At 41.4% G+C, this 27,216-nt stretch overlaps 3 protein-coding genes across 3 annotated transcripts; 1 reads left to right on the top strand and 2 right to left on the bottom strand.

The window, feature by feature from the left end:
- The first annotated feature begins 1,081 nt into the window (after positions 1–1,081).
- Positions 1,082–4,690, top strand: LOC142956947 (uncharacterized). Its single transcript, XM_076098745.1, has 2 exons — positions 1,082–1,539; positions 2,143–4,690. The coding sequence occupies exons 1-2, from the start codon at positions 1,293–1,295 to the stop codon at positions 3,066–3,068; spliced, it is 1,173 nt and encodes a 390-aa protein (XP_075954860.1). The 5' UTR covers positions 1,082–1,292; the 3' UTR covers positions 3,069–4,690.
- Positions 4,691–5,689: 999 nt separating this feature from the next.
- On the bottom strand, positions 5,690–20,950 carry nectin4b (nectin cell adhesion molecule 4b). Its single transcript, XM_076097131.1, has 11 exons — positions 20,899–20,950; positions 17,842–18,042; positions 16,522–16,689; positions 13,752–14,030; positions 10,703–10,820; positions 8,599–8,750; positions 8,086–8,245; positions 7,835–7,910; positions 7,514–7,573; positions 6,797–6,979; positions 5,690–5,974 (listed from the first exon to the last, which is right to left on the bottom strand). Exons 1-11 carry the CDS (start codon positions 20,948–20,950, stop codon positions 5,690–5,692), a joined length of 1,734 nt encoding a protein of 577 aa, XP_075953246.1.
- Positions 20,951–23,811: 2,861 nt separating this feature from the next.
- fcer1gl (Fc receptor, IgE, high affinity I, gamma polypeptide like) lies at positions 23,812–25,463 on the bottom strand. Its single transcript, XM_076098258.1, has 4 exons — positions 25,326–25,463; positions 24,825–24,863; positions 24,338–24,367; positions 23,812–24,085 (listed from the first exon to the last, which is right to left on the bottom strand). Exons 1-4 carry the CDS (start codon positions 25,446–25,448, stop codon positions 24,020–24,022), a joined length of 258 nt encoding a protein of 85 aa, XP_075954373.1. The 5' UTR covers positions 25,449–25,463; the 3' UTR covers positions 23,812–24,019.
- Positions 25,464–27,216: the final 1,753 nt, after the last annotated feature.

Raw genomic sequence — 27,216 nt, forward strand, 5'->3', positions numbered from 1 at the left:
TATTATTTTTGTTCGTGGGAAATATACTTCAAGAGATGGCCACTGATTAAAAGTTTTGCAGCTTTTGCGAGTGACTAAAATACACTTGGGGAATTCATTGGCTAATAAATAAGTTATAGGCATGTGTATGGGGCCAAATAGGGTCTATTTTGATAGATTTCATTCCTACAAGGGCAGGTGCTTTGACCTCAGCGCTTATGCTCTCATGGAAGTAGAGCATCATCTAGTGGACAAAATGAGGCAGCACTGCTGTACACATCAATCTCAAACAACAGCAAGATATTGCCTCCTACAGGTGTTCTTAGTGTGCAAGTTAGGTGACAGCTTTGTGGGGAAAGGGATCTCTAAGTTTGGAGCACGGGCAGTTTATTTCAATGGGTGTTGGTCCAGGATTGATACAGTACGTGTCATCTCAGCCACTCCTTGAGTGTGTCCTGTCAGAGTAACAAACAGGATCTGAATAGTAAGCATCACATGACAAGTATCAATAGCACTGGGTGAGGGCAACGCTGTTTGCTTTCATCTGCTCTATCTCCTCCAAATGATGAATGCCCATTTCCACCACTTATTAAAAACTAAATCCATCATGCCAAGTGTATAAGACTTGTTATGTCACTATTAAGATAATAGATAATTATTATAATCATATTAGCGTTTATACTTATAAGATACCAAGTCGTATTTATCAGATCTTCGAGCATTCAAAAGTGGTTTGTTATTGTAAGTTAATAAGTATTTGGATGGACTTTCTTTGTTATGGTCTTATAGGCGTTTTCATTCTTGAGATTGGAAACAGTAATACAACATATTATATATTTGCTACATGGTAAAGTAAAGATTTGTTATATCAAATCACCCCAAACTGTAACACTTAACTTTAACCCCCAATTAGAATTAGATATAAACATTTAATTTGTATGATAGTATTGTTAACCGTTTATTTAATGTGTTTACAACTACTTTATAGTTTGTTATGAACCATTTGTAAATTTTTGCCTTCAAACGCTGAAGGCGTTTGCTTTTTAGTCACGTGTTCCTGCGGAGGAATTTTGTCCCACCAGTAGCACCGTATCTCCTCCGTCACATGACCACCAGCGTTTCCTGTTACTATTGTATTACACTTCCATGTTTTTCGCCTCAAACAGCGACCCGTAATGTGAACCACAGCGGTGCACGTCGTCACTAGTCGTGTGATTTGTGTCGCACATAAGATATAAGTTAGTTCAACGTCCCGTCGCGGAGGCGCTGACCCGGAGAGGAGGTGGTGGGGGTCGGGGGTCGGGGGGTCAAACATGGCCAACTGTGTGGCTTTCCAGAGCAAGTTAACCTCCATCATGGAGGTGCTGGCGAAGGCTGCCGTAGTGGAAATCAGCAAACTGTGGGAGGACGGCTTCGCCCTCGTGCAGCTCGAGCTCCGGCGGAGAGAGGGCGAGATCGAAGCCCTGAACAGAAAGTTGGTGTTGATGGAGAACGAGCGGCTCACGAGTCTGTCTCCACCATCTTCCTCCAAGAGAGAGCTGCAGCCGCTCACCGGTGACGGTGAGCATGTGACCCCTGACCTTTGTTGGGAAAACACATAATGCATCTTTTCATTTGATCATCATTATTGGCCTTTTAACTCAAAAGAAGACTTGGAGGTTGGAGGCTACTTTCTGACTGCATCTAAATAACATTCTATCTGTTGGTCAGTTGGCAGAAAATGGTTCAACAACAATTTAGACAATTAATCAAGAAAAAAAAGCTAAATATCTGTATATATTACACTTTCAGATGTGAGGATTTGCTGTTTCTTTGAGTTTTATGTCTTTGTAAACCAAATAGTTTTGGACCGGTAGTCAGATAAAACAAGTCATATATACGTCACGTCATGACTAAATGAGAAATCTATTCATTGGAAGAATAATTGATGGAATAATCAATAATGAAAATGAATGTGCGTTACAGCCCTGCTAATATCCTTTTAGGTCAATCTGTGTTGGTAAGAAGCCATTTTACACCAATTAAACTTGTTCCACGTCACCTTGAAAGCTTTGAAACCTCACTTATAAAAATGGTGTTTGTTACATCTATATCAAAGCACATGCATACTGTCAACTGGCTCTCAATGCACGTATAAAACATGCACCTGCTCTGTCGTTTCAGGGCCGATTATAGATTCTGTCCAGACGCTGTCGTGCGATCAAAGCGTCAGAGAGAAGGCGGACACGTCAGCGAATCACAGGACTCCACCTCCATCACAGACGGAGGAGAAACAATGCGAGCAGCTCAAGTCCGACGTCTGCGAAAGCGACGGCAGGGACGACGACGAAGACCTGATAGTGAAGCTAGAGGACGAGGACGACGTCCAGATCGTGGAGCAGATCGTGGACTCGGTGGATCACGGCGCCGCCGACGGAGCGGGTCACCACGAGATGGAAGTGGACCTCCAACCTGCCGAGGAAGAACAAGAGAGCCAGCATTGGTCGTCGGTTTCGGTGGGAGACAGCGACACTGCTGATGACTCGGACTGCTTCTTTGAACCGAAGCAGCTGTCACAAAACCTGGACTCGGAAATCCTGCTCATTCAGAATGCGTTGGACATTTTTGACAATTCAGCAGAGATGGCGTACTCTGACAGGTTTGTGAGGGATAATGGACCTGGTGCGTCGAGTAAATCGAGGGCTCCTGTGACTTTTAGCCAACCTCAGCAGCAGAGTCAGCCTACAGAAGCAATAAATCACCCAGAGAGAGGAGTGTCCATCAGATTCCTCTCAGAGAAACAACCACAAACTAAAAACATGTCCGCTTTTAACCCCGACAGCAGATTCTTCCTTCTGAACGACCCCGAGGTGCATAAAACTATAGCGAGCCGCCGCATAAAGGAGAAGTGGTTCATCTGCCCGTTCTGCGGCAAGAGCTTCGACCGCGTCAGCCACCTGGAGATTCACCAGCGGATTCACACGGGCGAGAAACCGTACACGTGCGACACATGCGGCAAGTGTTTCTCTCAGAGGAGCAACCTTCGCACTCACCAGCGGACTCACAAAGAGGCACTTTCCCAAAATGATTCAGTAACTTTCGAGGTGTGAGAAACGGCTCGAAATATCCGTGTGTCTAGATGAACTAACAAATTCCCTTTTCTATTTTGATATCACTGAAATGTAACGTAGCCGACTGATTTTACTGTGCACTTCTTTCTTTGAGATGAATTAAAACTTTAACATAGCTTGGAGTGTAAGGATTAACTTTGGTATTAAGTACCGTTTGTAAACCTGGCAGATAGTTAAAAACAAATGCATGTAGGGACATCCAGCCACGGTGACATGGCTGAATATTGACGTCTACAGGTTACACATAAGGACATGAATTGCAAACCTGTGTGTGTGTGTGTGTGTGGTGTGTGACTGTAGAGACTCTGGTGTCCCTCAACATCACCATTTCCTCATCCTTTGTCCGTTATCAGGCTCACGGTTAATATCGAGCAAACAGAACTGCTGGTCGAGGGAAAGATATAGATTAAAAATTAACAGACATTATGAAAAAGACAACCGCAGCGCTTAGCGAGTGAGACTGAACTCACACCAGTCTATTGCTTCATGGAACAGTCGCCATTGCACGGTGACCTGGCTCGTGTCTTTGTAATACTGCTGAAACGTCAACTTTGGTCACATTTCATTCAATGTAAATTGTGAAACTTCGGCAATATCTCACAATTCTGTAAAGTCATGGACTGCATTTATAAAGCGCCTTGCTAGTTTTCGACTAACTCAAAAGCACTTAACAATACATGCTGACATTTACCACACACACACACACATCAGGATCTAATCTAATGCTCATTCACTGCACAGCCTTCAGCAGCAATTTGGGGTTTCAGTGTCTTGCCCAAGGACACTTCGACATGCAGACTGGAGGAGCCGGGGATCGAACCGCTCTGTCCCCTGAGCCACAGCTGCCCCACCATATGTATCTAAGGCTAACACAGAGAGGAAAGGAAGCGCTCATCTTAGCGCTTTAAGAATTAAACCTTGCATGCTGGGAGATGTAGGCATCTTAGGTGTAGTCGCCCAAGGTCTCCTCCAGTCGTCCATGCCTGGTTCACTTCCTCCCCAAACATTCCCTTTGAGTAGAGGAGCAGCATCCTGAAGGAAAAGTTTGCCATTTTGGGAAATACGCCTTTTTCTCTTTCTTAAAAAAAAAAAAAAAAAAAAAAGAGTTGGATGAGAAGATTGATACCACTCTCATTTCCGCCAGCAGCTGATTAGCTTAGCTTAGCACAAAGACTGGAAACAGAGGGAAGCAGCTAGCCTGGCTCTGGAATCCTCCAGCGCTCACCAGTTAACGGCTTGTATCTCGGCTGCGGACGTGAAGCAACTCTTGAAAAGAAAGGGAATAAGCCTATTTCACAAAATGTCGCTGTAATCGTTGAACACAGAGGTTTTCTGAGATTACTCAACCATCCTGTCACACAGAGAGACCAGCCACCCTGTGAAAATCCAGTTTTCCTACTGGCGTCCACAATGTCGATTATATCCTTCATTACCAAGCAACTGATGAGCAAATCTAATTGAAATGTTAGTGCAGCAGCTGTGATCGGTGATGCCCTTTATCCTCACATGTATGAGGCCAATCAAGCTCAATTATCCCAGGTTATAATAAAGAACAATGACTTTGTATGCTGTACCTTTATGAATAAACATTTCAATATTTACATGGCAGGTTTTTTTTTTTATAGTTCCATAGAAAAACACTGAATTAATATAAACAATTTACACGACCACACAAACACACACACACAGATGTGCGATGATACAGAACTTTGCTTTACAGTTCATCTTCTGCACGTTTGGTCCAGTCTGTTCTTCGCTGTGCACTGATATGGTTTACAACTGGTCATGGAGACCGGTTTGCTTTGTGTATACATGAACATCCACCCGTTTACTTTGTCCCCGTTTGTGTTCAGGTGCCTTTTTGACCTCTTTACAGTTGCTGGTGGCTGTTCAATGACAAAATCATAAACGTATACATAATACATAGATACAAAAATGCACACTTACTTCTTATCCACAGGTACATCCCAGCTGAAAATATCAAACACTATAATACAGTTTACTGTGTCCTTGTCCGTATGATCCTCCCTGAATGTCTTTGATGTAAACAAGGCACCCGATGGTGTTTGTCAGGATTAATTGGGACTCTGTTATCTATTATCTTATATTGACAAAAACAGAGTAAACATTGTGTAACAGGAACCTTTATTCCGTGCATGTTTAAGGAGTGAAATATCTTTCATTTACACTCCGTGGTTGTTTGTGAAAGGCAGAACTCCTTGTCCTGCTACTGTAATTCTCCATCAGCTAAATAATCGGGATCAAAAGCTTCCCAAAAATGGGGCACCCTGCCATCTCTGGTTCATGTCTGGCTGGGGACTTTTGCTGCATGACAGTCACCATCTCTCTCTCACCTTATTTCCTGCTGTCTGTCGGCTATCTAATAAAGGCATAAAATGCCCCAAAAATGTATTCATAGGGTGAGAATAAAAAGACAAAAACTCACTATCCAGATGCAAGAAGTAACAGTTTGGATCGTTCTTGAGGTCAACTACCCCTGCAGTCAATTTGTACTAAACAAACATCCCGTTGAAAAAGGATAACATCAGTTTCAATGCAGGCGTTTCTCTCCTCTCATGTTTTGGATGAGAGTCTGTGGTCTAGATGATCTGTCCTCTGGGGTGCAGCAGGATGGCGTTGGAGTGTGGCCTGGGCCTGAGGATCCCGTTACTGTAGTAGAAGTGATTGGTGAGCGCCTCCGAGAGCTGGTAGGGGCTGCTGTTCGTGTCGTCCACGTGTTCCTCATCCACCGGCTGGGTGGGAGCCCAGTCCTCTCCATGCGGGGGGTCTCCCTTTCTGACGTGGCCCAGGTCCGGCTCTGTGGGCCCGACGCCTTCGTCCTGCTGGGCCTTCAGGGGAACCAGGGAAGAGGGCAGACCTGAGTCCTGGTATAAACGGCATAGAAACACATTACTGTCTCCCTCTCTAGCGCTGGATGTAGATATGATTTACTCCTCTTTTTCTTTTTTATTAATAAAAAATGGGCAAATCCTTATTTGTTGTGAAAAGTTCACTGCTATGATATCAAATGGGCTTAAACACTTGCTCCAAAAATCCAAAATAAGGTGGTATGTTCACTTTGGTTTTAACAAGACATCCTCCAACTTTGCAATACATTTTAAAACAGCCTATGAGACACAGGTGTGTCTCATAGGTGTGTCTCATATGTCTGCTGGTGTTTGTTCAAAGTGAAAATCAATGTATGCAGGAATTATGCAGGCTAAAAACTGAAGAAAACAGGTACAAAAACACAACATTAGAGCGACATACACAACCCTATTTAAGGTGGTGAGAGGACTCCGGTTGGTAAATTCTCTGCTTTTGCAGCAACATGAAGTGCTATCTTTTCACAACAGGTTGGTCAATAATACACTGCTACTTCTGCTTTAAAAAACAGACAAGAAAAATAAACTTTTCTACATTTTGGCAGTGTTGAATGCAACCCTGTAGAGCGGATATTTCCTGTAAAAACTGGCTCCACTTAATGAGTGTTTAAGGGTAGCCAATCAGGTTGTGATACATTCACTGGTGTTAAGTATGGACCAAGTTTACTTGGTTGTTTTATCCTATTTGTACATAAATTAAATTAAGAAAGCGTCTGACAGCGACGACGCAGGTTCAGCAGTAAATAAAACATGATACCGTATGACTCATTACAAACGAAACTAAATACGTTCCAACCTATTCTCTGGGATGCTGACACATACCAGAGACATGTTGCTGCTCTTCAGGTAGGACTCCACCCTCCTCCTGCGCTCCTCCTCTCTGTCCATCTCTGCTCCTCTCAGGCTCTCCCTGCCGTCGTCCCAGACGACGGGGCGTCCCAGTTCGTCCACCTCCACCCCTGCTGGAGGCCCCCACTTCCCGCTCAGAGTGGAGACGGGTCGTTCCTGCAGGCGGGGATAAAAACACCGATGAAAGGGCTCTTCAGTTCTCACACAATAAATATGATAATACAGAAATTGTTGTTATTTATGTATTCATCAGTTGCTTTTCAATCATGTAAGTTAATATACTGTAGTATTACTTTACGTAACTGTGTTTTAAAGGGGGATGGACAACTGGTGGAAGCTAGTAATTGATGCCGCTTTTTACATCTTTGGAATAAATTTGACCATTTTCATTTAAAAAAGGGGAATATTCAGCATTTCTCTCAGATGTTTATTACTGACTAGACTACTGAATTACTTCTGTTGTAATAATAATTCCACAAAATATGAATACCTTGATTATTTCACAGATTAATCAATTAATTGTTTATTCTCTAAAATTGTAAAAAAAAAGAAGAAGGTCATATTGACACTTTTGTTTCAACGTTCTGAAACCCAAAGATATTTAATTTACAATCTTGTAAAACAGAGAAGACACCATCTCTTTACATTTCAGAATCTGGAATCAAATAATTCTCCCAGAGAGGAACTCACCAGAGACATCTGGCTGTTTTTCATCCGACTGTCTACTCTGAGCAGAGCGTAATCTTCAGGCTGGAATAAAGAGAGAAAGTGAGAGAAAGTTAGCGACCATGAGAGCAAAAGATAAATAAACTGAACCACCCAGAATGAGATGTTAGCATGCAGTGTTCATAGACACTTGTTATTATTTGTTTGAAGCTGCAGCAGCCTGCAATCATCAGCCTCCACACAGCAGACATGGCTGCGGCTCCCAAACTACACTGGGGCGGGTTGGGTGTGTCCGCCTGGTTTCTCTGGACTCTGCAGGTTATTGTTCTCAGTGTGTGTCTGTACCTGCGCTCTGGGGTCTGTGCTGACAGAGTTCAGTCTCCTGAAGGAGTTTTGTCTGGAGAAGCTTTGAATTTCCTCCCTGAGAAAAAATAATACATTTAAATTTCAGAAAATAGTGTGTAAACAGTTTTAAATAGCAGTTAACAACAACAACATTCACAGTCCAGCTGTCATCAGGGTATGGGGAATGAATAAAAGTATTTTCCAGTTTGTCACCACATGGCTTTTTTCAAGAGAATTGTGGGCCAGCTCACGTTTTTTCATTAAGCTCCTTCTCAAGCCTTTTGTTTTTGTGTCGATGGTAGCGGTTGACCAGCAGGACGACCAGGACCAGGATCAGGACCAAAGCTCCGGCCGAAGCACCAATGATGATCAGCAGCAGGTTGTCGATGGGGCCCTTCTGTTGAGAAGTCTCTGGAAGAAAGACGAGGACGGGAAGACACCTGATGAATACCTCTCACGCAAACACAGTCACACCGCAACAAAACCACAGTGACATGTTTCCTGCAGCAATTTTGATCCTAAATTAGTTAAAACAGCATCAGTTCATGCTGCATGTCCATCACAAGGGGGCAGCAAAGTTGCACAATTAAGGAGAATTGCTCAGAATTAAATTTTTGTTTAAAACTCAACTTGTCTTATGATTCATTCTAAGTATCTGTCCTCTCATTTCAACCTGCAACACCAACAAAGCATACAATAGAAGGACAGTTTTTCATGTTAGTCCTGTGTGATCCTAAACACCAACAAAGCTGAAATGCACTCACCTTTTACTGTCAACATATAATCTGTTTTTCCTACTCCCACGTCGTTCCTGGCCACACACTCATAGACCCCGCTGTCATTCATGCGGAGGGCCCGCCCAAACACCAGCTTTCCTCCCACCACAGTCACCCTATCCGGCACCGCTCCTCCTTTCCTGTGGACGAGCGGAAGACGATGTCACCACTAATTGGCAATGATGTGAACCAGAGGTGAACCCATTGATAAACTGTACAGAAACACGCAACTCACTGCTCCAAACAATAGCTGTGACTCATCTTGGTGACCAATGTGAACCGACGGGCATTCCAGTGCAAAATATAAACCTGTTGTGTCAGAGGAGGAATCTACAATAACGCCTGAAGGAACACAGCAGCATGAAATGTAGCGAGCGGCTTGCTTCACAAGTGTTTCGGCTAAATTAAAACATCACAGGATCGGGTTCGCCGCAGAGTGTAACCACCAATTCCCTTGCACCTGAACCAAAACCTGCTGGGCTTACGACTGGCGCCCATTGATCTGAACAGACAGAATAAATATAGGTTTGGGGGATTTAAGCAAGTTCAGCGAGTACACGGTGCAGCTGAAGACATCACATAATGGAGAGCCAGTTTCTGATCAGGTCCACTGAGAGGGGTCATGTTGCCCTCGGTTTCACTGTGCTGCAGCAGCTATTTAACTGCCGCTTCACCCCCCCCCCCCCAAACAGAGGCAAGCTCAGATTTCTTTTCTCAAAACCCCACCTAGCCTTTCTCAACAGCCTTTTATAAGAGAGTCACAGGAGGAGATTGCATCTGACACAGAGTAGATGGTTGAAAATGATACAGATAAAGCGAGCAAAACCACCTTCAGCAGCCAAAAAGATTCTAATCCGTTTTGTTGATCTTTGTGAGAGAATTCTCACAATACCAATGCAACGACATGCAGGCAGGCGTATTTTGTTACCATCGGTCAGAGCCACGCTAGCAGTCTTTATGCTAAGCTACGCTAAATGGCTGCAGGTTGAAGCGTTATATTTACCTTGCAGACATGAGAGAGGTATCGATCTGCTCATCTAACTCCACAATTAAGTAAATAAGATAAAATGTTCTTTATTTCTTCAAAAGGTTCTCTATATGGTATAGGTACAGTGTAGCATTTAGGGGGATCTATGGGAAGAAACGGGAATATACTGTAAGTATGTTTTCTTTAGTGTATAATCACCTGAAAATAAGAATGGTTGTGTTATAGTTACCCTAGAACGTTTATATCTACATACAGAGCGGGTCCTCTCCACAGAGCAGACCCCCGTGTTTCTACAGTAGCCCAGAATGGACAAACCAAACACTGGCACTGTTAGTGCCTTTAGCACCGTTAGTTGCAAGCCAGCAGAGTTATGTGGAAGTCTGTTTCCCCATCAAAATCGAAATTATAGCACAACAATGCTTGTCCACACAGCGTGATCTTGTAATGATGAACGCGCCGAAGGGTCTGCGGGGATGAAAAACCTTAATCCGGAATAATCTTAATATTTCAAGACTGCCTCATGGCTAAAATATTTTCCACTCAGCACACAACATTTGATCATTGTGTGTTCAGTCGTAGCTGTAATGGCTGGTACGGCCTCTCTAATTTAAGCACAGACCCTGTGTTTTACCAGGCATTAGAGTGATATTTAAAGCATGGCACTATGATTAAGTGCTTAGCATGTGTCTCCTGCTCTTCCTTGTGTCGCTTACTCCCTCCCTCGTGTGAAAATATCTCTCTCAATCTTCTTCTGACTTCAAATTGCGCAACACGACACCACAGCTTTTATTCTGTGGTGAATTAAGCCAGGAGAGAAAGACGCCCTCTTTTACATTCAAAGCACACTTCCTCGTTGTTCACAGGTGTGTAGTAGTGTGTGTGTGTGTGTGTGTGTGTGTGTGTGTGTGTGTGTGTGTGTATGTATGTGATCGCAGTGGCTTATATATGTTGTGAGACACATTCCAGTGCCATGTAAAGAGCAATTAGTGCAAATAGCATCCCAGTGGGTTGAATTAACATGTAATTGTCAGATTCTTGCTGGCAGCCAGACAGTTAATGTGCATGAGCAATGTGCATGAGCAGCAGACAGACTGATGACGGTACCATGTCCAGGTGATGTTCTGAGGTTTGGGGTATCCTCCGCTGCCACAGACCAGCTCAGCTTTCTCCAAACCCACAAACCAGTCCCCTGTACCAGCGGAGATGGTGGTGTCTGGGGGGTCTGACACAGAAACACAGAAAAACCTTGTATGTTAGGATTTGTATCAGCAGAGAGGGCCATAAATGTGTGAGGCTGTTTCGTGTCTTTGATTATCCAAAGATGAAGTTGCCTCAGCACTACTTTACGTTCTCACACTGATTAAGTCTGCAGAGGTGGGACAGAAGCAATTGTTTTGCAAGTCACGAATAAGTCTGAAGACCTGGTAATGAAGTCAAGTCAAAGTACACTAAACTCTGGGTTTTGAGTCATGCACCAACATTTAATACCAAGTAAGTATATTAAATTTACAGAATTAACCAGTGTGTTCTGGTACATGATGTCCTTCCAGTGACACAATTACTAATATATGTCATTTCTGAGTCGAGTGTCTTGCATGTTGCTGAGGACAGCAGAGTCTCTGCTGGTCTGCACTGCTCCTCCTGCTGAGGCAATGCTCTGTACAGCTCTGCACATCTGTTGTCAGGATAATCTAAAGTCGATTGCTGCACGATTATTCAGTGGTGGAAGAAGTATTCACATCCTTTACTTATGTAAACGTACGTATAAGTGAAAACCCTGCATTAAAAGATCCACTTAAAGGAGACATATTAAGCTCATTTCCAGGTTCATACTTGTCTTTTTTGTTTCTACTATGTTTACATGCTTTAATGTTCAACATTTTAATTTCCCTCATACCGTCTGTCTGATTATACCTGTATTCACTGTCAGCTTGGGTGCATGTTTACTTCCTGTCAGCTGACGTCATTCACATACACTGCAACCGGAAATAAACGGTGACACATTTAGAATGTTAACGTTTAAAACTGGTCTAATTATTGTACAGATAGCACAGCCGTGATATTTATATAGCACTTGGAAAATCTCACTCTTAAATCTCACTTTAAAGAGTTTGCTTAACTTAAGAAGTAGAAGAATTTTTACTTTTGTATTTACTGGACAGAAAGAGTATAAGAAATTGTAAATAATAACTAAAGCTGTCAGGTAATTGTAGTGGAGTAAAAAGCACAATATCTGTTCTCACATGTGGTGAAGTAGAAGTATAACTTGTGTTGTATAAAAGGGAAATACTCAAGTAAAGTACAAGTCCATCACATTTTCTATTTAAGTTCAGTACTTGAGTGAATGTACTTAGTTATATTCCAACACTGCAATTATTTTTGGTAAAGTACATTTTAATCTTTGGGCTTGGGGAGAATATCAAGTCATTCCAAGTCAAAAGGTTAAAGTACAAGTGAAGTCACAGGTCATTTGCGTTCAAGTTAAGTTGTAAGTCTGATAGCAAAGTCTGATTTTTGTCGAGTCACGTCTAAAGTCATCAGATTCGTGACTCGAGGCCGCTCCTCTGGGCGACATTGAGCTGTCACATTACACTGGACAAAGAGCCGTTGTTGCGTACAGAAGGAACTGAATTGAAGGGTGATAGTGGAGGACGAAGCATTACTCATACACTTTCCCAGCAACCTGCCAATATTGTTTCATGTTTAGTCTACTGCCAGCCATTTACTTTCCCAATAGGAAGGTTAAGCTATACAAATAGCTCCTGCAGGGCAGCCAAAGGGGAAAAGGCCACAGTGGGTTAAATGAGCCATTAGCAGGAGGAGCTAAAACAGGTTGAACTGAACATACAATATGCAACAGTGTCCTAATTGTAAACTCCATAGTAATTCTGAGCGGATTCAAACTGTGTCACACTGACAAAATTAGAAATACTTTAAATTCTGAGATGTGCACTATTGTCCAAAAATGCCATTTACAAAAGAAATGGAGGTGCTACTCACAGCTGCAAGAATTCTAAATACATTGTGAACGGTGGTAGAACTGCTGCAGAAATATCTCAAAAATGTTATTAAAAAAATATTTGGAAAACTACTTTGTTCTTATTTGAGATTAGATTATAGGTTTATTTATTTGGTGAAGGTGAAAAGTGAGAAGTGAAAGTAATATTACATGCATATACATAATGCATTATTTTAACTGCAATAAAACAGTATAGTTTAAAGATTAGTATACCGTGTGTACATTTACTACAAGTCATTTGGAAAAATTAAAGAAGGTTTCCTAGTTGACCATTCACCAAGCTCCAGGTTAGCTCATCTTGGTGAGAATGCTAATTACAAATCTAATTAAGTCATGAAGTCATGCCTGATAACATCACCGTCATTAAATGTTTCCCATGCTTTGAGTGGAATATGCCTTTTACAATGCAGGCGTTGCAGGAAACACACAGCTGTAGCTAATAATAATGATTTATTTCTAATACTACATTTCATTTCCACGGCTCTGGTATGAAGTTCTTACGGACACACCTAAACGAAACAAAGTTACCACGAATCTATCTATGAGTCAGAAACAGAGCCCGAGCTACATACCACAGAAATCATCAGCAGATCTTTGCACTAAAAGAAAGTCAGTGTACTTAAATCGGTCAGTATGCAAACTAAAAAAAAAAGCACATTTTTTGACTGTGCAGTTTGTCTGAGGGGTTGGTCACAGCTGCATAAAAAACATTTACAAATTACAAACATTAAAACTGTGGCTGGTGGCGAGGCAGTTCAAAGAAGTATTACAATCTTCACTCTCTCTTCTGTCAAGTGGAACTGACTTGGACATTCCGAAGCCACAGCTCGATCGATCTACGGGTGTACTGCATATTTCCTGTTAGTACTAAATGTGCAGGCATATTCACTAATAAGCAGTACACTCTGATATTAGTACACACTGTACACAGTTGGTACAGCATGGAATTATATTCTCAGACAAAGGGTGGTTCCTCCCACTGATGTTTAACTCAACCAGTAAGATGATTTCTGCACTTAGACAAGCTCTACCCTCGAGAAAATATTAAATTCTATTTAAAAACTACAATCTGCTTTTGGTCTATTTTTGGCCTAAAAACACGACATCATCATCATCATCATCAGCTGTACTCACACTGGACCACCAGGCGGTTTGAGATCCTGCGCGGCTGCACCAGGCCGGGATGCCACACCAGACAGTCCAGCTTTCTCCCGTTCATGCTGCGCAAAGGGTGCAGGGAGTAGTAGCTGGACACGGACCCGCCCTCTTTGGTGCGGTTCTTGGACTGGCCCGGCAGGTCGGTGTCCCAGGAGAGGCGGGGAGCCGGGTGGCCCACGGCTCGACAGGAGGCGGCCACGCGGTACGACTGGCCCTCCACCAGGAGCACAGGGTCCAAGTTGGAGATGGGTAAGACTGAGACGAGGAGGAAAGAGAAACAGGGTGAGTTGAGAGGCATCAAACATGCGTTTTGCTTATTGTTACTTCACTTGAGTGTTTGAGCTTCACTTTTCATATTCATAGATTCTGGATTTTTCAGGGTGAAGAAGTGGATGAAATGTGTTAAGAAACATGTTATTCATTTTAAGTATGAATGAAAATACATGAAATTATTTTTATATCGCTACATGGTTTTATTAAAAACAACTAAATGTCTTTTTTTAACAGATAAATCAATTTACTTACTAACGTTTTTGCTTGATTATGTACTTTATGTATCTAACACAAAATATTTTCGGTGCATAATTGTACTGTAGGCTATTAGGCTGTCTTGCTTTTATAGACACTACTTTCTGTGTATTACTTGTTAAAAACACAATAATTATTATTGTTAATATAGAATTAGTAGTAACAATGATGCGTAAAGTACATTCCCTACAATTACTGCATTAAGAGTTAATTAATACTTCCTAAAGCCTGCTCGAGGTAAATTTGTCTTCACCTAAAATTACCTAAAGTGGCTGTAATTAGATCCATTAAAACCAGGACGTCACTGAATGTTTGACTAGTGATCATCATTGTGGGACAAGTTCGAACAACAAGCACTGGAAGATTCAGATAAGAACGTTGTTATAAAAAAAGACCTTAAATACATCCTGGAACACAGAGGAAACCATAGTCAAGAAAACTAGGCACCACCAGGATCTTACTGAGGAATGAAATACAGACGGTGAGCAACAGTGAAACAACATCAGGCATGAACATTAACAATATGTAGAGAATCCTCAAGGATATGAACTAAATCAAGTCCATCGTAATTCAGTTGGTGCAGAACTCAGCAGCGAGACTTTTAACTGGAACACGCAGGCGTGACCACATTTCACCGATCTTAAAATCCCTTCATTGGCTCCCTGTAGAGTACAGAATTCATTATAAAATGTTATTTGTTTTTAAGTGTTTTAATTGGCGACGCCCCAGTCTATCTGTCTGACCTGCTGCAGCCCTATACCCCACTTCGCTCACTAACATCTCTCGGCCAACAGCCTTTAGTTGTTTTCCGAAAACAAAAATGACAACCCGGGCCGACCGGTCCTTCTCTGCTGCTGCCCCTAAGCTCTGGAACAACATTCCCCTTCATGGTGGGTTGTCATCCACCTTACCAATGTTCAATGTTTTCCTTTCCCTGGCCTATCACCTTTGATTTTAACGTGGCACTTTTGTGTGATTTGTGTGAGTTAGTCTTTGATTTTAATGTCACTTACTGTTATCAATCCAGTCTTTGATTGTATGACAGTGTATCTACTGTATGTGCAGCACTTTGGGCAACTTCTGTTGCATTTTAAAATGTGCTATACAAATACATTTTGATTGATTGATTGATTAATTGTGCAAGAAGACGAGAAACTATGTGCGTAAATGTCCCCAGGGATATTCTCACATAAAACTATTTCGGTTGTATTGCTCTCCGTAACCAACAGCTTTAACACGGTTGTGATTCACGCCCAGCTCATGGCAGCGTTGGCTGTTGTAAACACCTGGTAAATCTTTTCGGATTATTAACGTAGAAGACTAAACAGGTAGTTAGCATTAGCAGAAATCTCCATTATGGATTAACACACAAAGAAAAGGGCACTACCTGTAGACACTCAAACCTTGTAAACAGAAACTCTAAAATATATGACATCACAGTATCGCCCTCAGTGTGTGATTGACAGGTGATACGTGGGAAGGAATTTCCTGCAGGTATAATACCCTGCTCCTCTTATGGATTCAACAATTATTGGTTACATGTTTTAAGGTTTAAGGAGTCGAGGGAATTCGATGCTGGAGGTTGGCAGTTACTAGTGAGTGTATTTCTGTAGGTCTGTCTGATCTGTGGCGTGTTGGGACAGGCTTACAACTCAGCTGTCACCACTCATGACCTGATGGTGCAACAAGAGAAAGTCATTTGGAACAGATGGCAGCGCTACATGTTTTACTAGGAGGATGATCCAATAAAAACAAAAAACGTGATCCCACTGAAATCAGTGGGGGGCATTGCAGACACACCTGGCGGACCGAGTGGACCTTCCTAGTTTAGTTCATGATTTAGTGAAGCACTGGTGTGATTTCCAGACTGAAGACACAGTTTTGGACATCTTCTACAGAGTGAAGACCCACTAACCTGTTAATATCCACTTTTTAGTTCCGTTCCAAACTTACAATTTCAAGTCGTTACAATAAATAATGTTCAAAAATAAACTATGCAAAACGATATTCACTTTTTTCAGTTCGCTTTTCACCCGCTGAAGCTTTAGATATGCCGTCAGTGTTTGTGGCCACGTTGACAAACCTGCTGAAAATCCTCTGGTTGGCTTTCTTTTCTACAAAGATGATTACGGTTTAAACATCATTACAGCAGCTCTGATAGGATTAGGAAAGTGTGGGAGCGCCGAAAAGAGAGAGAAAGTACGAGGGTGACTCTTACTCCAGACGTCGAGCGTGATGTGCCTCTCAAAGTTTCCGTTGGGGAAGGTGGAGATGTGGCAGGTGTAGCTGCCCTTGTCCAACTCATCTGTGCTGGGGATGAGCAGAGCCGAGTTCACCGTGGGGCTCCCGCTCTCAAACCTCATCCGGCCGGAGTAACGCCCGAACTCTGACATACAAAACAAAGACTTCAGCTCAGGCCACATGTTCATCATCCTTTAAACAAAGCTCAAACAGACAAAAAATATTTTTAAAATATGCGAACAATACAAATTCTTTGTCAAAAGTGTTGACTCCAGGAAATGTTAATAGATGTATAGGGATTGGCCAAAATAACCAGCATTCATCCAAAGACGTCACAGCCTCACCTTATAGACAAATAACCCAGGTGTAAAACTTAACCAGGGGTGGCCCTAACTTTTTCTGACTTTGGGCCATAAACAGAAAAATATCACAGACCAAACTATAGAGAATGCGTAGTTTTACTTAGTAGTACTTTTAAACTGTAAAAAAGTGCAAGGCCCAAGTTCCCCCTTAAAATGATATGATTCTATGTGTAAACATGCATATAAGTAGTGCAAAAACAGGCTGAAAGGGCCAACTTAAAGAATTATGATAGAATTGTAAACGTGAGATATAAATCTGTAAATCTGTCAGTCTGATATTAAGATGAAACAAACAGAACAGGCAGAAGTTGTAAAACATTGGTTTCTGTGCCAAGAGGTTAAGCCAGAGTTAGGATTAGGATCTCATTTCAGATCATTTCCAGATTCGAGCTCTGAACCTACAGAATAAAAAAAGTTCAACCTAGTTGCAATAAACTGGAAGGACATTTGGTTTTGATGGTTATCGGTTATCAGTTATTGCATGCCCTTTGAACTCAGTGCCCGTTCAGTCGCAGGGGCAGATTTATTAGAGCTTTTTGTTGGTGCGATACGTCCAAATTGTACAAAAAGTAGCTCAAATTATAACAACACTCAAAACAAATATTACCCACCAGTGTAAATAAAAAGTTTAGATTGTATATTGTAAGCCTGGACATATGGTGAAACAGGTCTGCTGTATATACACTCGTGTATAGTCTGACCGCAGCAGCCACTCAACTGACTAATTACAGTGTGTCACTGTTGAGAAAGATTAAGTTTACGTGGCTACAGCAGTGAGAAGTGTCAAATCCTAAAACTACAAAAAACGAAAGTGAAACACTCAAACTCTGTGAAATAAAATGTTTGATACAACAATATAAACAAATACTCTAAAAGTGCATCTAAAAGTTTGTATTCCTGCCTATTTACACTTCCAACCCCTCGCTGTAGCTCACCCGTGTGGCCGTCCTCGAAGTGGGCCGTGATGATCTGGTCCTTGCTGCCGTCGTGGAGCTCCTTGTACCAGGAGACCTGCACCACCTTCTCCCCTTTCTCCACCTGGTAGTGACAGGGCAGCCTGGTCTCGCTCTCGGCGAAGGAGCGCTGGGAGGTGATGGGCTGAGAAGGCTCCACAAAGTCCGCCTGCACACACACCGCTGAGGAGAGAGGCCGTCATCAAATTAAGGTGAGGGAGTGCGAGAGGTACGTGGAGAGCGCTTGAACAATTTGACCATTAATTAAAAAGGTTAGCCTCTGGTAATTACCTTTTTATGGCATCAAAAGTCACGTAAAATGCAATAAATCACAGATATTAACCTTTTTTATGGTAATCCCTCCAACAGATGAGATATTTCAGTCTGGACCAAAGTGACCGACTGACCGTCATCCCCAGAGTCACTCCGCTACCAAACATTTGCTTGTTCCAGCTTCTCAAATGTGAAGATTTGCTACTTTTCTCTGTTTCCTATCATTGTAAGTTTATGGTCAGATAAAACAAGCTATTTGAAGACATCACCTCAGGCTCTGGAAACTATTCACTGACAAGTGAAGTATTGATCCCTTACGAGGACGTTTCCTTTTAGACTACAATTAAAAACTAACAACAGCTTTCCTTCTTTGTTTTTCATGATGAATACATGAATTGTCTAGTCTATTGATTTTCTAAACACTACATCGCAGGAGGCCTTGACGTCACCCCATGATGCGTTGGCCGAGAGGCGAGTAATACCCCAGACAGGTTTGTGCGTAGACAGAAAAACTCATTCACACCTACGGGCCGACACCGGTTCACCTAACCTGCTCGTCTGTCGGCATGCAGACACAAAGAATAATGCAAACTCCCAACAGAAGGCGCAGGGACGGTTTGAACACAGGACCTTCATGCTGTAGGGCGACGGTGCCAACAACTTGAACAATAGTGCTTTTATGCGTCTTACTTCTTTCTTCAAAGGCAGAAATGTTTCCCTGTTTGTGAGCAGAGTCTGAACAGAGCTTCTGGAGAGTCTTTGTTATGTGATGGTTTAGATGCTGTTTGAGAGGTTCCTCTACATTATCTTGGTATTTTGCGTTATGTCCGATTATTTTGTTTAAATTCCTTGATCGTCAATTATTCTGTTGTCTTTGTTTAAACGTTTCAGAAGTCTACTGTTTATTTTGAAGATTATGAAAACATAATTCAACTTCAACATTTCCTCACACAGACGCTTCAGTATGGTGTAAGTGTTATCAAAGCTGTCATCAGTGCCGACTGATGACTAAGATTGACTGTACTTTAATCACACCTGGTTAGAAGTCTCTGTCTGAGCGTGGGACAGAAACACAACCATGAGGGGAAAGGGTGTGAGAGAGCAATGCTTCTACAACTCAAACAGGGAAAGCCAAACATTTGCCCTTTGATTTCTGGGGTGAACACACTTTTTTTTGTTGTAGTTACTGATTCACGAGCTCAATTAATGATTACACCGCAGCCAGTATGGGACAGGGCCGTCTCCCACAGATAACATCCCACACAGTCGGACACACGGACAAACTGGTCTCTTCACACAGAAAGTTTAAGTTTGACCAACAAAGAACTACAGTGTGGGTGACCCAACTGTGGAGTGGAGAGAGAAAAAGGACAGAGTTGTAAGAGAGCGACAGAAGAAGAACACCTCGATCATTTATGCCATTAAAGGGAAAGAAAGGGAAGAGACACATAAGGCTGACTTTAAAGGAAGGCAACGAGAAATGAAGATAGAGGTGAGAGTCAATAGAGATAAACAACAACCTGAAAGAGTTAAACACACACTCAAAACACAGGTTCACTTGGGTCACAAGGCTGACATACAAGCTTTTCCTGTTCACTCTGCACAACAGTAACTTCATCACACCTTTGGTTCCAGGATTAAAGAGAAAAACAACAGTCTAAAAGGTGCATTTCCTCTTTTAAATCGGAGCAGCACGGCCTAAATAATATAAACCGCAGCCAAAGACGGAGAGAACAGCAGTCGTGTAGCGACAGAATTAGCCACAAAAAGACAGGCGGATGCATGTTGGGCAATGAGTTGTGATTCATTTTTACCGAAAGTAAAAATGTGACCAAGCCACATTCTGTCATGCTGCTTCTTCCTCCACACCTGCCAGGACAAACAGTTTGTGAGCGATTGTTGAACATTTCGTTCCTAAACATTAGAAGTTAATCTGCTGCTTAAACAGCCTCCACGCTTCCGTGAAGACGTTCCACCAGATGATCCTGAGCCCGGCTGCAGGGATTTGCTCCTCACTCGGCCACCTAGTGAGGTTGGCTGATAAGGTTTGGATCACAGCCGACGTTTCCATTTCTCAAAGGGTGTTGGGCCGAGGAGGTCAGCGGGCTCAGTGCAGGCCAGTTACGTTCTTGCACGCCAAATTGAATGAAACCAATTCCTGATGGACCTGGCTTTGTGCACACACGTTGAAACATGAGAGGGCCTCACCAAAACTCTTGCCACAAGGTTGGAAGCACTGTACTGTGTAAAAACAAATCTTATTTCGCTTGACGATTTCCCTTCACTGGAAATACCTGGATCATGAAAACAGTCCAAAACTAAAGTAAAAGAGGAAGGTTTGTGTCTAGCCAAAGAGTGTATACTGAATGATGAAACATCATCATTAATGTTTGGTCATCCATCTTCAGAAAAATTAAAATACACGCCCACACATCAGAAAAGAAGTGCAAGTTACCATGAAGCACCATGAGTTAGTATTTATTTCCATGATTCTCCTGTAAAGCAGTTTGTAACTTCTGTTTTCTGTCCTTCCAAGATTATTATAGTGAAAACTTATAGGAGTATCAATGACAATAAGGTTAGTGTTTAAATGTGTATTTAGTATGAGACATAATGCAACTCTTGTTTTTGGAATATTACAGTAACTTTTTGGAAAAGCACAAGAAGATAATAAGCAATTATAATATTAAGAAAATTAAAGCACAGTGCAGGTTGTGTAAAACAGTGAATTAAATGTAATGTAAATGAATGTAACAGAAAACTCACCAACTAGTAAAAGCAGCGCCAGACATTTTGACCTTTGCCCCTTCAACTCCATCTTCAGTCCCAAAATAAAAGCTGGTGTGAATCACCTTCCTCTCTGAGCTGTTGCCACTGCGGTTATCAAGTTCTCATGGTCGATATCTGCTTTAAGATCTCACAGGAAGCCCAGCGGCACGCAAGGTGAGGAGCCCGGAGCACGCAAGGTGAGGAGCCCGGAGCACGCAAGGTGAGGAGCCCGGAGCAGGAAGGCAGGTGCAACAGGTGTTCCCTCTTCAAATCACACATATGATGCTTACTAAATAAAAAATCCTCCACGCGTCGTCCTCTGGTTGAATATTGTTGAAAGTTGTAAACTGCATAAACTTAATTCCCCGTGCAAAGTCCTCTGCAGAGCCTGCACCGTGAACTCAGCAGACAAAGTAAAGGTACACGCCTGAAGGTGGAAACTTGAAACGCTATTTGATCCAACGCGGAAAATAAAAATAAAGCGTGTGTTAACCAAACAGAAACCTGCTTGTTTGTCACGCACAGGGAGATATACCTACAACACAGGTTTCAGCCTCTACACCTGTCTGCGTCAGGCTCCGCCCACTGCTCCGGCTGGACACGCCCGTTTGGTGCTGCGTTTACGTGGCGTTGAGAAAATCGTTCTTTTCACTTGTCATCACTTAACATCATGTCGGAAAATAAACACAAGAATAGACATCCTGCAGCATAAGCTGATTTATTTATTTGTATTCATCTACGGTTAATAATTCAACTTAATTCTACTTTACAGAGCTGTTCATGCAAGAGAGAGAAAAACAGAGCAAAATAAATGAGAGAATATGACAGAAAACAATATTATTAAAACATAATAAAAAAGGTTTCACACTGTCCTTTGGGATACCAAACTCCTACCTACAGAGGGTTCAGCAGAAATGTTGGTTAACACAGTTACAGGCCACTAAAAGTACGTTTTATTATGACTGTCAGCTATAAACCTGTACGTATAAGGCTCTGCCTTTTTAAAGGGCTTATAAATAGCACACATCTTTAATTCAAAATGCATTTATAAAGCATTGCATCGTGAAAAAAAAATCATAATTACAAACGCCCCAAAAAATGAAATACCAGCGAGAGATGCTTCATTTTGCGTGAGCTGTGACTTTCAGTATGGTGAACATTTCAATAGCCAAAAAAAACAACTTTAACTGTTAGTAGGAGCTGTTATTGTTTAGAAAGACAGGCACTGCTTTTGGCTATAAGATATCTTAGAAAGATTAGACTGGCTTCCACAACATCCATTTAAAAAATGGTTTTGCCATTTATTCACACAAACAATTTTCACAAACAGAAGCTTGAAGTTCCCAGTAGGACATGAATGCAACGTGAATTCTTGCGAAATTCCAGTTTTTCCAAAAGATGTCTGTTTATCTCTGACAGGAAGATGCTCCCGGATTCTCCCCATAATACATATTCTATTTAAGTGAAACTCTTACTCATCCCGAGTCCTCATCGGCTCTCAATGCTTCAAATTAATCTGTGATGAACCACAAATATACAGAGTAAAAAGACTGTAAAACAGCAACAAGAAAAAAAACACACAAGTTAAAAAAAATTCAATACATTTATTGTCATTTTGCAGAAAAATAATCACTTTTCTTACAGCAGAAGGTTTTTTGGGAATCAATAATAATGATAATACGAACAGAAACCCTATAAACATGCACGTGTCTCGTCTAATGAATACTCAATTCACCGTTATTCAAATGCAGCTGAGCCCCCAAAACTTTTGCTTCACACGTTGAGGTGTGAAACATAAGTGTGTCGTGTTGCAACAGAAGTCTGGATGAGTGAGTGAGTTTCTGGTGTTGTTGTGAAGAGCCTGAGGGAGAACAGGACACAACCACAGAGCGCACTGTTATGAATCTGTTTTGAATACATCAACAGTTATGTTTCTGTGTAAATAAGTGGACGAGCCAATAGTTGAGGAACTGCTGCTGTCAAACACTGTGACCTCTGGTGCTGTTGTATGTTTCTGTAAAGAATCAGCCATTTTTAGACATGATACATGTTATATTAACTGTCTATATGCTCAAACTAAATGCTCCCTTAATGCTGGTCAATTACAAGATTGGAACTATTTGGGGTGTTTTTGATTTCCTCCAGAAAATTGACAAAAATGATCATGTAACGTTGATTTCTTCCATGAACATGAAGCATATCTGAGAAGTCTATGACAATTTAAGTTGAGATTAAGTTAAGAGAGTTGAGATTGTGTTTTAAAAACTGCAGTGATAAAATGGACATGAAACTTGTTGAAACGAAAATGGTGTTCCAAACATTGTGATGCAAAATTGAATCAAATTAAATTGAATCAGCTTGAGATTTGTTTAACTCTAAAACCACAACATGATTTTCAGGACTAATCAAATCTACTTTATAAGTTTAGTCGATTGATCAATTAGTTGATTGACAGAAAATTTATGTAAAACAGAAAAATCTAAAATGCTACTTTCAGCTTCTTAGTTGTGAAAATCTTCATAATTTCTGTTTCATATCAGATTCTGAATCAGCTGATCTCTCACACATGGAAGGAATTAGACTCTGTTTTTTCCTTCATATCATTGGAAACTGAATCTTTGGACTGTTGGTCGGACAAAGAAAGACGTTAGAAGACGTCACCTCGAGCTTTAGGAAATTGCGAGGGGCCTTTTTCATAATTTTGTCATTTTACACACTTGAAAAGATTATGAAAAAATAATTATCAGATTAACTGTTAATAAAAAATAATCATTCGTTGCACTCCTTCCTCGTGAGTGTTTTTCACATGAAGTGAAGCAAAAATGACTGAAAAAAGGGAACACGAACAGAAACAAAAGATAAATTCAATCTTCTGTTTTCTTGGTAACTTGTGAAAAACCAGCTGTGAAACACACTGACAACGGCTTTATTAGTAACTTCTTATATTCATTTAGTTTTAACATTCCACACATATAGTATTCTGAATAAAAATAGTATTTTTACAAAGAGAAAAGTCATAGAAACTCTTCACAGGCACAACTTAATTAATACAGTATAAAGCTCTGAGGGGTTCGACGCGGTGTTTCTGTGCTCGGCATCCTCTCTGCACCCAAACCCTTCAGACGATCGGCTTTTTATCCATTTTGATGGTCTCGTAGACATCAGTGCTGTGAGTGGTCAGACCCTGCAGAAAACAGACATCCAAACTAGTGAGAAGTAAACACCGGGTGTTAAAAGTTTAAATACATTTCTACAACACAATGCTGTGAGCATTTCCTGCACTGAGTCAAAGTGTTTTTCTTTTCTGACAGCCAGGTAGGTAAAAAAAGAAAAAAAAAAAAAAAGGTTCTTTACCATCCGCTGGGCCTTAAGCTGTCACTTTTCCTTCATGTGCCTTTTTAAATGTCTTTTTAATCATTAGAATGAGAGGGCTCACCGCATAGATGCCTCCCGAAGCGGGCTGCTTCTGTGGGACAAAAACAGTTGAGAGGAATTATGAAGTGTGCTTCAGTGGAAACGGTTTCTTAGTAAACACAACAGAGCGCTGGGTGTAACGTGTGAAATACAGTTCCTCCTTCGAGCCATCTTACTCACTCTAATCTTTGAGGATGAATGATTAAATGCATATAATTAGCAGGAAGTGGGATCTTGACACACTTGTGTGAAGAAACACTGGTGGAAACTGTGACTGTGTGCGTGTATAAATGATGTTGTTCGGTGGTCAGCTTGAGTTTACAGGAAATGACAGATCGAGTTTGGCTTTAAAGCAGAACTAATGCCTTTGAGGGCGAAGCACCAACAAAAAAAAACGAAGCCAAAGCATTAAAGAAAACAGTATTTTCCCAGCACATTTCAGCAAACCACATCTGTCCTGTATTTTAGTTATTTTCTCTCCCCACAATAATATAGAACTTTAATTTTACCTCAGGGTGATTGGCAGCCGTTTTTTTGGACGGAATCATCTGTCAAAGACAAATCAGAAAGCACAAATGATTGTGAGATTCACATAATATTTATCAGGAGGTGTAAATTAAACTCCAATGTGTGAACTGGCAAAAGTGCTGAAATATTCAAAACCATATTAAGAGTTTGCTTCTAAAATGAGCAGATACATCAGAGACTCTGCTACAGTGAGCATGAAATAAACAAATATGAATGAGGAAATATATCAAGGGAGTTAGGATCATTTACGACAGAATAATCTACATTTCTATAGGATAGAGGAACATTTTAATGAGTTTTTTATGTACAAAATATAGAGAATATCTGAACAAAACTTTTAGAATAGTGTTAATAATCATATTTCTGTCAGCATCGTCATTCGGAAGAACGCTAACACAACCATAAGGAACAGTTCTGCACTTTCTTACACTCGTCATGGCGTGTGTGTGTGTGCGTGTGTGTGTTGTTCCTGTTTGTCTTACCCTCAGTCTGCAGTATAAGACGGTGAGAATGACGCCGTAAAGGATGAGAATCCCATCCAGGATGTAACATATGTTCATGTCTCCAACGGCCTCTGCACACAGACAACACATCATCATCCTCATCGTTCATCATCATCATCACCTCCAGCAGAAATGTGTCCCACCCGACCGACTGTTTAACTAAGAGTTTTCAGTGCTACAGGTGTGTTGAAAATCTCCCCCATGACATTTGACCATCAGGTGGGATTGATCACCAGAAAGGCGGCAATGAGCAACGCTCGCAGCATCTTACCGGCTGGGCTTCAGATGAGAAGAGAGGATCTGCTGTGTTGGTCCCTCGTCGGCTGTCAGCGAGAGCTCTTGTCAAACCCTCTGAAGTGAGCTCTGTGAGCAGCAGTGAACAGGAAGTCCGGGGCTCTCTGTCCGTGTTTTTTTTTTTTTTGAAGCTGTAAAACCACACGCCTACCACACTGCCATCCTCTCTTCACAGAAGTTCCTCTTAAACGCTTAAGAAAAGAAGAAAACACACTCCCTGCTACTGTTTGGTCCAGTGACACAAAACTTTCAACATGGTTAATGAGAACAGACACATTCAAACAGAAAGCAGAATCTGTGTGAAACTATGTCACAAGACAACAGTGAGGATGGTCATTATGTTCACATCATTTCTTAAAGGTAGCTTCACCTCCAGCGACCTCCCACGCTACAAAGTGAGGCAACAAAGAGACATGTCAGGAATAAATGGTTTAATAATGGAAAAAGGCCTATCGCACTATACAAGCTACAGTTACCAAAAGGAGGAAAATACAAGACAAATCTACAAATATTTTTTACAAGCCGCTTGTTTTTCAAAAGTAAAAACATTCGGAAAATTGCATCGTCATAACTTAACCATCAAAATGATAGAAAACAAGTTATTATTAAAAACCCGGAATAAATTTAGCATGCATCTTTAAAAACATCTGCATTGTGATCACTTAGAATCGGACCTGGTATTTGGATGTTTTGTAAATGTAACAGGCTTTTTAAACCATATTTCACTGGAAAAAGAGTCCGTCGCGTTGTGGCTCAACAAACTAGGGTGATGCGACAGATCGGCTCAAGTCTCAACATCAGGCGAGTTTTGGCGTTACAGTAGGTTTTGGGACCTGGAGGAGGAGGAGGAGGAGGAGTAGTCAGTGTGGGGACAGATGTGCCCCACCGCTGCTCCTCCACATCTGGAGAGTAAGGCTGTCGGATGGAGGCAGCGTGTTCTCTGTGCTCGGTTCAGCTCGTGGCACAAGGCGAGTGCGGTGATACGCTGCAGAGGAGCTGCAGAGAGGAGTTACAATCACACGTCTGGTTTGGGATCTTTTGTTAGAAATGCAAAAAAATAAAATAAATAAAACCATAAAAGTCAGCTGATAGTTTAACTTCAGCTGCCTGTTCAGGACTGAATTCCTTATGTGTATATTGTAAAATAAATAAAAAGAATAGACCCATTTACACCTGCTATTAACAAGCGGACTGGAAACGTTAATCTGGCCATTGACATCTGATCACAGGTCTGTGCTTTTACACCTGCTATGAACAGGTGTTCTTGTTGGCTCTCTGCTGCATTGTGATTGGATATGAACATGTTAATTGAGCTCAGGACTCGTCAACGGCATGTAAATCTTTAAATGGAAGTTCTCTAAAGCTTTCAACCACATCTCAATGGCTGCCAGATGTTATTCCTTTTTAGATTTAGTCAACATGTTTTTAGAATCAAGCTTCTATTAAATACATTGTTGTATCTTAACCTTGTTTTTTAACCGCTGTCTGTTATGATGTGAGACCACATGTTTTCTGATGTCTTTTGACCTCGTTTACTTCCTGAAAAGATTTCATCGATCGTTTGTTCACACGCTTA

This window comes from Anarhichas minor, unplaced genomic scaffold, assembly GCF_050575085.1.
Source record: "Anarhichas minor isolate MPS153535 unplaced genomic scaffold, ASM5057508v1 ptg000024l, whole genome shotgun sequence".
Lineage (NCBI taxonomy): Eukaryota > Metazoa > Chordata > Actinopteri > Perciformes > Anarhichadidae > Anarhichas > Anarhichas minor.

What these genes read in the sequence shown, in the direction of transcription:
- LOC142956947 (XM_076098745.1), top strand. Translation starts at nt 1,293, where the DNA reads ATGGCCAACTGTGTGGCTTTCCAGAGCAAGTTAACCTCCATCATGGAG. An exon ending in GCAGCCGCTCACCGGTGACG is followed by an intron (nt 1,540 to 2,142) that starts GTGAGCATGTGA and finishes CTGTCGTTTCAG; the next exon opens with GGCCGATTATAGATTCTGTC.
- nectin4b (XM_076097131.1), bottom strand. Translation starts at nt 20,950, where the DNA reads ATGGAGTTGAAGGGGCAAAGGTCAAAATGTCTGGCGCTGCTTTTACTA. An exon ending in CATCACGCTCGACGTCTGGA is followed by an intron (nt 14,031 to 16,521) that starts GTAAGAGTCACC and finishes TCCTCGTCTCAG; the next exon opens with TCTTACCCATCTCCAACTTG. An exon ending in CAGAACATCACCTGGACATG is followed by an intron (nt 8,751 to 10,702) that starts GTACCGTCATCA and finishes GCTCGTCCACAG; the next exon opens with GAAAGGAGGAGCGGTGCCGG.
- fcer1gl (XM_076098258.1), bottom strand. Translation starts at nt 25,448, where the DNA reads ATGAGGATGATGATGTGTTGTCTGTGTGCAGAGGCCGTTGGAGACATG. An exon ending in CGGCTGCCAATCACCCTGAG is followed by an intron (nt 24,368 to 24,824) that starts GTAAAATTAAAG and finishes TTTGTCCCACAG; the next exon opens with AAGCAGCCCGCTTCGGGAGG. An exon ending in CTTCGGGAGGCATCTATGCG is followed by an intron (nt 24,086 to 24,337) that starts GTGAGCCCTCTC and finishes TGTTTTCTGCAG; the next exon opens with GGTCTGACCACTCACAGCAC.